At 40.9% G+C, this 13247-nt stretch overlaps 1 protein-coding gene across 6 annotated transcripts in view; it reads right to left on the bottom strand.

The window, feature by feature from the left end:
- Positions 1 to 12438, bottom strand: part of UBE2H (ubiquitin conjugating enzyme E2 H) — a 107371-nt gene extending 94933 nt beyond the window's left edge. For 2 of the 6 annotated variants that reach the window (XM_081800094.1, XM_006729221.3), the window contains exon 1: positions 11940 to 12438. In XM_081800094.1, the coding sequence (XP_081656220.1) occupies positions 11940 to 11992 (53 nt within the window). In that variant the 5' untranslated portion in view covers positions 11993 to 12438. The other 4 variants (XM_081800096.1, XM_081800097.1, XM_081800095.1 and 1 more) reach the window with 3 other exon arrangements.
- Positions 12439 to 13247: the final 809 nt, after the last annotated feature.

Here is a 13247-nt window from a genome sequence, read left to right as displayed (position 1 = left end):
AGTTTTGAAAGGAATAGCATGATGTCATTCTATGCGGATAAAAACTTCAAGTCAGGCACTATTACAGGGCTTATATTATTTTTTTTGATTATTGACAGGTCACATACAATTCAGACACCTCAAAAATACAAACGCAATGCCATCTAATCTACAAAGAGACACGAGAACATTTATATTAAGACCTACTTAGTGTCATTCTTCATTCTCTGACTCTTACATTCATAAATAAGATTAACAAAGGCATTAGGCTTTACTATTTTTAATTCTATTTTTCATATAACAAATGTGACTACTAAATAGTAAAACTGATTTTGTAAGTCAGGAATGAAAAATAGACTCCTTATTTCAACTTTGGCTTCTATTTTTGGTATCAATAAAGTTACCAGAGTTTACTCTCCTAATCTGAAGCAATACAACCAAGAATTAGTATTTCTCAAACTATTACTTAAAGCCATAAAGGGGGGGCAGCGTGCCTGGGTGGCTCAGTCGGGTAAACATCTGCCTTCATCTGCCTTCAGCTCAGGTCCTGATCCCAGGGTCCTGGGACTGAGTCCCCCATTGGGCTCCCTGCTCAGCAGGGAGTCTGCTTCTCCCTCTCCCTCCCCCCCACCCCTGCTCATGCACTCTCTCTCTCTCAAATAAATACAATCTTTTTTTTTAAAGGCACAAAGGATATTGCCCAGAAATAATACAATTATTAATCTCAACTCAAAAGAGCCATTATGTTCAGAAAGCAACCATTGCTTTGTAATACTATTATTTGCATTCCAGGTTTTCTCCAAGTAGAAAACCATGCTAAAATCTATTAAGTGTAATATCTACTAAAATGTCATCAGAACTTCATCAGAGCTGACAAAACACTGTAGGAATGACATTTAAGAAATAAAACAACCAGAACTGACAGACTAAAATCCTTATGTTTTATCCAATTCAATAAGCCCCAATTTAAAAGCATACAAATCATACACTAATTTCTGATTCTATAAAAAACAGAATTTCTAATTCTATTACCCATTAAGCAAATGGAAAGGTAAGACATGTATCTGTGTCAATTAAGATAATCCAGTTCAGGGCACCTGGGTGGCTCAGATGGTTAAGCGTCTGCCTTCGGCTCAGGTCATGATCCCAGCGTCCTGGGATCGAGTCCCGCATCGGGCTCCCTGCTCCTTGGGAGCCTGCTTCTCCCTCTGCCTCTCTCTCTGTCTCTCATGAATAAATAAAATAAAATCTTTAAAAAAAAAAAAAAAAGATAATCCAGTTCAAAGGCTTGTGCATACATACCAGATCACCCCCAAAAATGGAAAACAAGCACAAGTAAACATGGAATTTCATTTGTCATTCTTTGAATTACAAGATGCAAAGGGGCTCGAACTTAGTCCTGGGAATAAGCTCCCACATGAGTAGGGGACTGTTCCCATTTACCCTGCCTTAGAACACAGACAGATGGATGCTGGATGATAAAGACCTCTAGACTTCCTACCTTGAGACTTATTCAAAGAAAGCAGAGTCAGCAATTTCTGAATCTCAGAAACACTGACCAGATAATATAAAACTAGCTTAGAAACACCAAATTCTTCAGAGGCAAGGAGAGACCAGGATCTTTAAAGTATAAGAACACAAAATTCAGGTGTCACATTCCATTGTGTCTGACTTCATTGAACAGAGTTAAGGCAAATCTAAGGCATAGCCTATTTTTACATTCAGAGGACACATAGCAAAGTTGTATACTACTATGTATTTTTAGCATAAGTTCTAGTTTGATAAATAATTGCCAAACCGCACAAAGTGAACTAGGCCAAGTATACTGATTTCCAAACTCCTAGAAAAAAGGATCTGGCTTCACTACTACTTCTGGTTAAGCTTGAATGTAAGATAACGTGAAGGATCTGGAAATACCTTATCTTCAAAGGTTTATTTGTGTACTTTCCTGCCAGTGTATTTAACTTTTGCTCGATTTCGAGAAATTAGTCAAAGTGTAAGTTAGGAACACCAACCGAAAAAGAAAACAGACATACAAATGGAAATATATGAAATGAAATGATAGTCTTGATGACCCACCAACAGTCTTCTTGATATATCATGGTTCATAGGTTATAAAATTCAGCTAAATCTCAAAGGAAATGCCACATTAATTACTCAAAGATAGAATCTGGTACCTAACTATTCTAACCCAGGAGCCTATAGAATGACAAGACAGAAGCAAAGTAAGTGTTCTCAAGTATATAAATGATTCAATACAGGTATACTCAAATATATGTCATTTGATCATCAATGACAGCACTCAAGACCTGCCTTTCTTAACTGCCAGGAGAAATGGGCAGCAATCCAGACAATCAGACTAAAGAACACTCAAAGGTCTACTTCCTCTCTTTCTTCCACCCATAAAACAAATCTGACTTAAAAGTATTTTGTTTTTGTTTTTGTTTCTAATATCTAAGGATACAAATGAATAAAGGGGCAAGAAGGGGCAGTTTTTTTCCCCTTTACTCATTATGAAGATGGTGGCTATAGCGAATTGACTGAATTAGTTCGTAAAATTAACAGATGTTAATAATGTCAAATGCTGTTGCCAAGATCGGTGATTTGTTATCAAACATGTATCATGTTCTACATTTTAATGTGCTTTGAATATGTGAATGTGAATATACAGTGCAGTAAAAACCCCAAATCTCCAAGATCTACATCATGGGATGATTTCATTATAAAAGCCTTAGTTTAAATTAGCGGTCTGACCAAGTACTAATTCACAGCTGTGGTACCATATATAAAGGCCATACAAAAGTGAATGTTAATGAAAAAAAGTAAATTGTTTCTTTCCTCTGGAGTGAAACAAAAAGGGTTATGTAGTTTCAGGCTGTGTTCCCAAGGAGACTTACTAATTTATATACAGATTTACATAGATTAGCAAAAGGGTACTAAACATTCAGTAGTCTGTAAGATCACAAAACAATATAATCAACTATATTATTACACCCAGTGATCTCTTACGAACACAATTCTAACTGACTCAACTTCCTATAGGTAACCACAATGGAAAGGTTTACCCCATTTTTTTAATTTTTAAATTAATCAACATTTCTGAAACTAAGCAACATAAAGTCAACTGATTGAAAAGCAATATCCAGGTAACCAGAGTTATAATGGCACCATGTGGACAAAACAACTAAATTTATTTTCACTAAGCTGAGTAGTAATCCAATTGCTTCTGAGGTAACACGAACCAGGCACACTCTGTATCTACTTTTCTATTTATATTACCTCAACTAAGATTTTAGAATCCAAGAAACCTTGAAAAGTGTACATGATAAAAACATGATACATGGAAAAAGAAACATTTTACTTAATGTTAAACAGAAAACTCATAACTTACAATATTAGTAACAATTTCACACATAGGGAATATCTCTTTTATACATAATGCCTCCCTAAAAATGTCTACAAGTTAGAGACCGAGAAGTTGAAGAGATAAGATTCCATTCCAATTAAGTAATATTCTATAACCCTAAATATGGTCCCTCCAAGTGGTACCTGTTGTGGGCCCAGAAGCAGACCCACCAGCCATGACTGTCTTCCAGAGCATGACAAAGTTCAGCCAAGCCTCTCCCCTTCACATGGGTTTCCTGCTCCTCCCTGACTTCTCTGCAGGGCCAGGTCAAAAGATCAGCAGCACCTGTATACACCTCCTATCTTATGCCCTGGATGCCTAAAAAGTGGGGGGAAGGCAAAAGGATCCTTCGCCCACATACAGCTGCCCTGTGGGGCTTTCCACCACCTGGCTCTTGAGGATTTGGGTTCTGCCAGGCGTAGCAGCCAGCACAAGCACCAGCCTGCAAACAACCAGACACCCTCTGCAAGCATCTGGTGAGGTACAGAGAAGAAACTACAATAGTACCTACACATAAAGATAGTTCTACTGAATCACCATACCCCCACCCCACCTGAGAATCACTAATGTAACAACAGTCTCTCAAAAGTACACAGACTTTTCTGTGTTTTCCAAAGGTTCCTGTACTGCACTTTAATTACATTTTGGCAATCTGAAAATAACACACTCTTAATAAATATGCTCAGAGCACCATCCTTGTGTCTGATGACTGAACCCAAAGTCTCCCCACCAAATTGTCATTGATTGCAACCTGAAACAGGCATAAACCAGGAAGTTCTTTTTTCTTGTTAGCCTAGTTAAAAGTTCCAGCTGCCAGTAGTATGTTAATTGTTAAAGCAACATGCACGCAAACACCTGCATATAAATTCAAATGCTTGTCATTTATAAGAATGTGACAATAGCAACTACTACAAAGCAATGTTTTTTTCTTACAGCAATGTCTATCAACCTATCAAATAAATTACATCGTGTAACGCCAAAAAGTAAAAAAGCAAAAAAAAAAAAATCCTATTTTGTTAGAAATTAACTTTAAAAAAATTCCAGGGAAACATATTAAGGAAACTATCAAGAAACACGTTAAGGAAACATATTAAGGAAACATATGATCTGTTCCCGGTTCTGCCTGAGTTGCCATTGGTTCCTGAATTTAGTCCATATGAAAATTAAGATACTATTCAGAGCTCAACAGAGTTCTACATCAGTATTTATAAACTGCTATAAATATAATTGGAGGTGCTAAGTAAAACTAACATAAAAAAATTCTTATCAATATCAAAAAGAAAGGGAACCATCAACAAAAGGTGTGTTTATCTTTTCAGAAAAGGATAGTCTTACTAACAAATGCAAAAATAAAAGTTTTTTGTGACCATACTTCCTGAAAGTATCATGTCAAAGGGCCATAAAACAAAAAATATTTTACAATGAAAATTTCGTTCACTAATTTTGAATGGAGGAGAGAGAAAAAACAATTACAAAACTAGCTTTGACAGATTAGAAATCAGTGCTTTAGAATGTTATTTAATGGGATTCCAAAGTACAAAACAAACAATAGTTCAATGTCACAATTTAATTGTGTGTGAAATACAATCATCAGTCAAAATTAAATTCAGGCCACCTGTTAAAAAGTTAAGCTTATACCAACCCCATGATTCAGCTATTCCATCCCTATATATTTACCCAAGAGAAAGAAAATATCCATCCAAGCAGCTTCATTTGTAATAGCTCCAAACTAGAAATAACCCAAACGCCCATAAAGAAGTAAATGCATAAGCAAATTGTGGTATAGCTATACAATGACATATTACTCAGCAGTGAAAAGAACAGGGTGAATCTCAAAATATGATGAAAGAATTCACATAAAAGTACATACTGTATAATTACATTTATATAAAATTCTAGAAAATGCAAAATAATCTATAGTGACAGAAATCAGATCAATGGTTATGTTGATAGACTTCATGGGTGATATTTATGTCAAAACTTATCTAATTTATCACTTTAAATATATATAGTTATGTCAATTATACCGCAGTAAAAAACAAAAGGAAAATTCCAGATACCAAAACTAATTCTATAGCTCTTGCCAGTCAGATCTAATCACAAATGTAATATATTTAACCTACCAACTCACAGTAGGCACTCTGAGAAATACAAAAGTGTCCTTAATTTAAGGATCACCATTCTCTCTCTCTCTCTCTCTCTCACACACACACACACACACACACACAGTTTAAAACAGAGAGATCAGAACTCATTTGTCATCACTATGACAGGTTGATTGCTTCACTGCTGAAATCATACCAACTAAAACACAACAGAACAAAATGAGAGCACAGAGTATGGGGCCCCACGATTTTTAAATATTTTAATTCAAATGGTTACTTTCTTTGCTCTAGAAGAAAACAGAAAAAAGAAATTAAATATTTTAATTCAAATGGTTATTTTCTTTGATCTAGTAAAAAACACAAATAATCCAAAAAGACAAAAAAAGCCTTATGCGCAAGATGTTAATTTCAATCTTATCACAGAAAAATGGCCAAGAATTAAATCAATGGCATGGGCATAGAATGACATATTACATGACCTCTTCATTATGTTTCAGACTTTTAATCAGGAAAATAAGCTGTAAGAAGTAGTCAGCAAAAACAGGGCACATACAGTATGATCAACATATAGTATGAAAATAATATATGGGGGGTAGGAGACTGATAAGAAAAAACACTGTAACGTTAATATTTGAGGACAGTGGTTCTTAAACTGTAGTCCCTGGACAAACCTTTCAGTATCATCTGGGAACCTGTTAAAAAAAAAAAAAAAAAGCTCTCTAGACCCACTGAATCAGACAACTCCAGAGCTGGTACCCCAGCAACCTGTTTTAACAAACCCTCCAGGTAATTAAGATCACACTGAAGTTTGAGAACCACTGTCTAAAGGATAGGATTATGGGTGACTCTTTTCTTTCCCTTTTTGTAACCTATACTTTCCTCAATTATCTTACTACTTGCATAATCCAATTAAGTTTTTTCATTAAAGTATTTTACTAAAACATATATTGTGGGTCTATAGTCAAGAAGCTATTATACCATAAGCACTTTTACCAGTCTGAACTGCATGCCTAAAAATGCAATGATTCTTGGAATCATCAAATCTATTAAGAGTGAACAAGATAGGGGCACCTGGCTGGCTCAGTCGGTTAAGCATCTGCCTTCCGCTCAGTTCATGATCCTAGGACCCTGGGAATGGCCTCCTATCCGGCCTCCTGCCGGGCTCCCTGCTCAGCAGGGAGCCTGCTTCTCCTGCTCCCACTCCCCCTGCTTGTGCTCTCTGGTTCTCTCTCAAATAAATAAAATCTTAAAAAAAAAAAAAAAAGTGAACAAGATACTATTACATATTTGTGTGTGTACACACACATATAAAACATGTTGGTCAAGGTGCTAGGGAAATTGCACAACACTAGGAAACCAACAAATCCAGGTTTTTCTACTACATGCAGACAAACAGTGTTAAGTGACTTTTAAGGGTCACATTTGCAAAAGATTTTTTCCCCTAAAAGATGAATTTTTTTTTTTTTTAAAGATTTTATTTATTTATTCATGAGAGACCGAGAGAGAGAGAGAGAGAGAGGCAGAGGGAGAAGCAGGCTCCCAAGGAGCAGGGACCCCGATGCGGGACTCGATCCCAGGACCCTGAGATCACGACCTGAGCCGAAGGCAGACGCTTAACCATCTGAGCCACCCAGGCGCCCCCTAAAAGATGAATTTTTAGGCTTGTGTGTGTGTAATTTACTAGAACTGCACTGCAGGACTCTGATGTTCTGAAGCTGTGAATGCTTACTCATGTAGGTTCCTGCTTAACAAAAATAAGTACCAGTGCGTTATATTTGTCACCAAAATCTATGCAGAGAAGGCAAATTCAGAACACTGGGAGCTGCCAAAGCTTTAACTTTTAGCTTGAAGACCATAAAACTGTTCCACCTTCCACCTCATCATCTCACAAAAACAGAGGCCACAGGAAATAAAAGCAAAACACAGGTTCTCTAACTGACACTGGAGCTAGTTAAAAGATTACAGAATTATCTACACTTTGAGCACAAATTAAAGAGTAACAAAGACTACTGATTTAGGGATATAATAACTACTGATTAACAACAAAATACCAAAGTTGATGTGAAAGAAACAGCTAAGCGTTTTAATGTTTTTGTTTCCATTTTTTAACATCTATCTTTAAAATACTAGGAATACATATCCCCATACATCCCATGGCATAAAATTCACTTTTTAACCTTTTTACTCCTTGAAAAGTCAACTCTGAAAGTAAATACAAGTTATTCAAAAAGCTGCTACACAGAGTGTTGACCTACTATAAACAGCTTCTACTTTTTTTGTTTTGTTTTGTTTTAACTGGTTACATAAGCATCATGACCACCCACACTGAAATTTTTCACTACTAAACCCCCAGCACCTAGCACCAAGCCTGGCAGAGAGACGGTGCTCAAATGTTTTAGGGGGAAGAACTTGTTATTGAAAGCGTCTGAAACCCTAAAGCAGACACCCAGGATTCTCTAAGACTTCACTAACGCCATTAATGAATTTAGTAAAAGTCACCGCCCCTTTCTAGCACTCTTCAAGCTTTTGCAGGGAAAATTTACATTTCTACCATCCTTTTGAATCCCTGCGTGAGTCATATAAGTACATTTAAAGCGGTGGCATATCCTATTTTAAGTTACTGCAACTCCCTCTGAAGACTTAGTTATTATAAAGTTCCAAAATCTCACCAATAACAAATAGAGCATATGCCAAGTCCCCATTATTACCAGGTTCACGTTTCTGATTTAACCTTGAACATTTATTTCTTGTACTCTAAAAGGTCAGGTTTTCCTCTTTTTATCCCTTGAAAATACCCTTGATCCTGTAACTCTACTCACAAGGCCTCCCCAGCCCCTACTTCTTTTGTATATAAACACACTCTGGTCACACACTCCATCAGCTGTTTGGTAGCTCCGCCCCTCCTCCTTTTCCGGGTAGTAACAGAGCAGCCAATGAGCTGGGAGGAGCTGTGCCTGAGGCCTTTTGCCTGCATACGCTTTTCCAAAACAAGCAGCTCCAGCCTTCAGCAGGGGCCACTGGTTCACAGATAAAAGGATCACCAGGCTGTGCAACAGGGTGAGACGAGTAACCCCCACCAACAAGGAAACCCGTGTAATCTGAGCTGTTTGTTCCTCCACCAGGGAGAATTTAAACCGATATTCCTTTAGGGCAAATCACGCTTTAAGGTCACCAGAGTCCCAGTTCTCAGACGATCTAAATAATCAGAGATGGAAACCTCAATGCTTGCCAGGCTGGGAACAGCACAGTATAATCAATCTACCTGACTTTGCAAACAAATGGCCACACTATTCACGACCATTGCACAGGATTTGGGCTGACTGTAAGTTTTTTGACTGGGACACATTCCTACAGGGCCCAAAAGTCAGTACATCAGTCTCTAGGCTCCTGGAGAGGTTTGCACAACCCTCAGGAAAGGATCAGAACAGAAACAATGAATGAGTCAGAGTTTCAGAACATAATCGCCCAGCAGATTATTAAGTGCATCGGTGCAAAACACTCACTCCCTGCATAACTTGAGAGTCAGCTCTCCTCCTACCAACCCGTCACAAAAGAAATATCACCGACTCCAAACAACAACCAGAGACAGTGTCTCCGAAAGAATCTCGCGAGCTGGTGGAAAGCAGTGGCCAATTAGTTACACATCCCCTTCTCTCCCTACCCCCACACTGCTACTTTCCTACTATATAGGTTCCCTGCCAAGCTGTAAATCGTGGTGGCATAATTACACTCAGGAGACAACCAAAAATGGGCTGAAACAGGAGACTGCAATGAAACCAGCTATCGGCCTCCAAACCAAAGAAATCAAGGGGCACTGAGGGGCAAAAAGCAACTACATTCCTTCAGACCTTCTCTACTTCCTCTCCACCATCTTTCATTTTCAACCCCCGGCCCTTTCACACAATTGTACTAATTTTAATAGTGGGTTGGAAAATTCTTCCTTCAATTTTTTGCTAAATATACCTTGCTCAAAAATTAGTGGCTCCATTTGGGCCTACTAATACGAATTCAACAGAGAAAAGAGGCCACAAAATCTCTCATCCCCACAACACACATGCACACACAAAAGGAAACAGAAAAATTTTAACTTCCAAACTACGTGAGACCAGAAAATAACAAATATGAAACAAAGATAACCTCTGGCTTTTAAGTCCCGAGACTGTTGTCCTCCTATCGAGATCTATGATTTTAAAGCGCCTCTGCTTTCTTTTGTCAGAAAGGAGGAAGGTGGGGAAAGAACAGAAGGCCAATGCATCTTTGCCTTTCTTCATCTTCTACTAAAAATAAGCTATGAAATAAGCCACTTAGGGGAAGAAAAAAGAGAAAGACACCCTGCTGTTCTTTGTCTGTTTTCCTCTCCCTCTCCACCCCCCACACCCCGACTCCTAAATGCGGTAATCATTCTAGATGCCACAACTACTAAATGAACAAAAGGCACTATATGGAACAGGCATCAGGTCAAGTTAGGCCTCACCCTTTATCCTCAATCTTCTAAAAAATATGCATGTATATAATTCAAGACTCTGACATTGATCAAAAACAGCTGGAATTCTCTCTCCACCTCCATCCCAATTAAACATTAGGCAGAAAATTGCATTAGGTGTGACAGTAACTCTTAATTCAGGATAAAAATAACTCAGATTCTGCCACCATGTCATTTCCTAGTTTCTAAACAAAAATAAAACCCGAAACTGCTTTGTGTAAAATGTACACACAGCCATAGCCACAAGTTTTCCGGCAACCTTATGAAAATCCAACATTACTGGTATCATTCACACATTTACAAAACTCAATCACAGTCACAAACAGCTCAGTCAATTTCGCTTGTGCCTAGACATATATTTGGAACATGTATTTCATTATTTGCTCCTCTCTGTAATCCCCCCCTTCCACCTCCCAAAAATTGTAAACTTCAAACCCTAAAACTTAGAAGTCTATCTACTGTTCCTAGTTTCTAGCTAAGTTTTCTTGAGTGAGGAGAAAAACACCTTATTCCTGAAAAGATTATGGAAAAAAAAAAAATCTCTTGCCCAGGCAACTTCCATCCCATCCCCCACTTCCAAACCAAATACAAACACTACTTTTTTTAAAACTTCGGAGAATTCCATAACTGAGTATTTAACAATCATCATCAATCTCTAAAAAGGAGAAAAATGCCCAATCAAAAAGAGTAACAAATAAAAGGAAGAAAGAAGGAATTCACCTGAAGAATCTAGCCAAACAACTTGAGTTATATAAACAAAACCCTGCAACAGGGGGAAATGGTGGGGGGATGGGGGTGAGGGAGAAAGAGAAGCAGGAGACAGGACTTTTTAACTGCGTTTCACACACCACCACTCCCCATCCCCGGTTCCCCTTCTCCCCAGGGATTAGTTGTTCAGAACACTGGGCTCATTTCCTCTCCCCCAGCCCAACCCTCTAAATTACCCCTCAAAAATTTTCTAGATTTGTCACAGGAACCTTCGCGAATTTCTCTAGCTGGTCATGAAATAATCAGTCTGGACTCCAACCAAAACCACTGCCTGAAGGCCCCTTATCAGTTACAGCTTTCCCACTGCTACCTCCAGAGTACATAAAGTTGGGGGGGTGGAAATAAAGGGTGTCACTTGGTAAAATCAGGGCAGTTATTCCCCCAAGAACCTTACCCTCATAGAGGGAGTTTGCTTAAGTGGCTAGTACAGGGGCTATTTTGTCAAGGAGAGATCCTCTTTCTCTCCCTCCCCCAGCTGTCATATCCACAATATGGAGGGTGGCTTGCTGGAGGGCCTGGGGGTCCTCACCACATCCAACTATGGGTGGGACAGGCTTTGTCACTGAAAAGAAAAACGGTAGGGTTCTTCTAGGGACCAGAAAGCTTAACAAGGGTCTCCGATTTAAAACACTCAGAGCTCTTTATTACAACAGGGGGCACTGAGCAGACTACTCTTCCTAATATAGAAAGGAATTAGGGATAAAGGAGGTCACTTGAGTTACCCCAGTTCAAGAAGCATAGTGAATGTAGGGAATGGAGGCATCTCAAGAAAGGAAGAAAGGCTTCACTCTCGAGAATTTCTATCACGAGTCCCTAAATCCAGGGCGAGCAAACAGGAGAGACCCTGAGGTGGGCACGGTGGTCAAGAGAGGTGGATGGTCCTGCAAAAAAAAAAAAAAAAAGGCCGTCTTGGGAATCCAAAACGTCGTGGAGGAAAGTCACGGGCAATGGGGGTGCAGAAGAGCGAGGAACAACGCACATTTCGGGGTGCTGCAGATAAAGGGGGGAGCTGAAAAGGCTCTTGGCTCCTGGGAGGTGCCAAGGAGCCGCCGTAGGCACTGGGGGGAGGGAGTGGAGGAAGGGAGCCTCGGACAGTGGCCTGGAGTGCCCCAGGGCCCCTGCTTGGGTTTCAGGGTGCCCTGGGCATCCCCACACCGCCCCCACTCGACAGCCCGAATCCCCCCTCCACGAAGGATACAGCTTGACCACGTCCGTGTCCATCCGCCTCTTGCCCGGACTGGGGGATGACATGGTGTCGCCGCTGCCTCCCCGTCGCCTGCGCCGCCGCCTCTCTCCTTTCCTCGGCCCGTCTATCACGGGCCCCGGGCCCCGGCTCTGAGGAGCCCGCGGCCGCGCCGGCTTCTCGGTGGAGGTGGCAACACCCCCGCGGTCCTGTCCGGTCCCGTCAGCCGCCGCCGCCGCCGCCGCCCCCCGCACGGGGGAACACCGGGCACTGTCCGGCCGAGTGGGGGTGGGGACCCCGCGGCGCCCGGCTCGGGCTGCCCCTCTCCGGCTGTGGGTTCCTCCGCGGCCTGGCCCCGGCGCTACTCTGCGCCGCGCGTCGCTCCCTCCTGCCTGCTCTGGCTCGCTCGTCTGCTCGCCCGCTCACCCTCTCGCCGGCTCCCTAGCAGCCTCCACGACAAGCGGACGACTCCTGCTCAGTCGGCCTCTCTACCCCAGCCTCGCTCTGGGCGCCGTGACGTCACCTCTGTGACGTCATCGGCGGGCGGGCCCAGCAGGCAAAAGGGGTGGGGCGCCGCCGCCGCGGCGTGGACTTTCCCGGGTGTTTCTGGGAGATGTAGTTCCTTTTTTCTCTTGCCCTCAGAGCCCTGTGCCCCCTCCCCCAACTCCCCCACACACTTAATCGCTCAACTGCCAGTGTGGTTATCATCATCATAAATGCTAACAGTAAATAATGACAATATTATGACATTTGTGTGTTTTAGGGTAATGAACCTCCTTCTCACATACACTGTTAAAAATGCTGTTCATTTGATTTGAGGTGGCAATTACTAGGATAGGCACCAAAATCTGGAAATTCCCACACCAGCAGGTTCCCTGCATCCTGCCCCCTCCTTGGATGGAGAGAATCTGTTTGCAGCGATTGTAGACAACAGCAAGGCTTCCCCAGAGCTTGCAAACCAGGGTTCATTACCCTCCATGTAGAGAGGGCCACTATTTCAAGGATTAGACTTGAGGCAGCAAGTTGACAAGACCAGAAATAATTTGGTACTAGCATCCTTATCCCACAGAGTATGAGGTAATTTCAAAAAGGGAATGACTGATAGAAGCAGAAACACCCAAAATATGCTGTAGTTCAAAGGACAAAGATTGTTCTGCCCTCCACACTCCTGTACCAATGCTATATACTCCATCATTAACTCCATAAATAATTATTGAGCACCTACTGTGTGCAAATCACTGCTGGACATGAGGCTATGGTGAACTAAGAAAGACTTTAAATTTACACAGCCCTCCCAATGTGGTCTGTAGATATAGAGTGTCA

Source organism: Leptonychotes weddellii, chromosome 12, assembly GCF_054177405.1.
Source record: "Leptonychotes weddellii isolate Sample4059 chromosome 12, ASM5417740v2, whole genome shotgun sequence".
Classification (NCBI taxonomy): Eukaryota; Metazoa; Chordata; class Mammalia; order Carnivora; family Phocidae; genus Leptonychotes; species Leptonychotes weddellii.
This window is presented reverse-complemented; position numbering and strand designations above follow the sequence as displayed.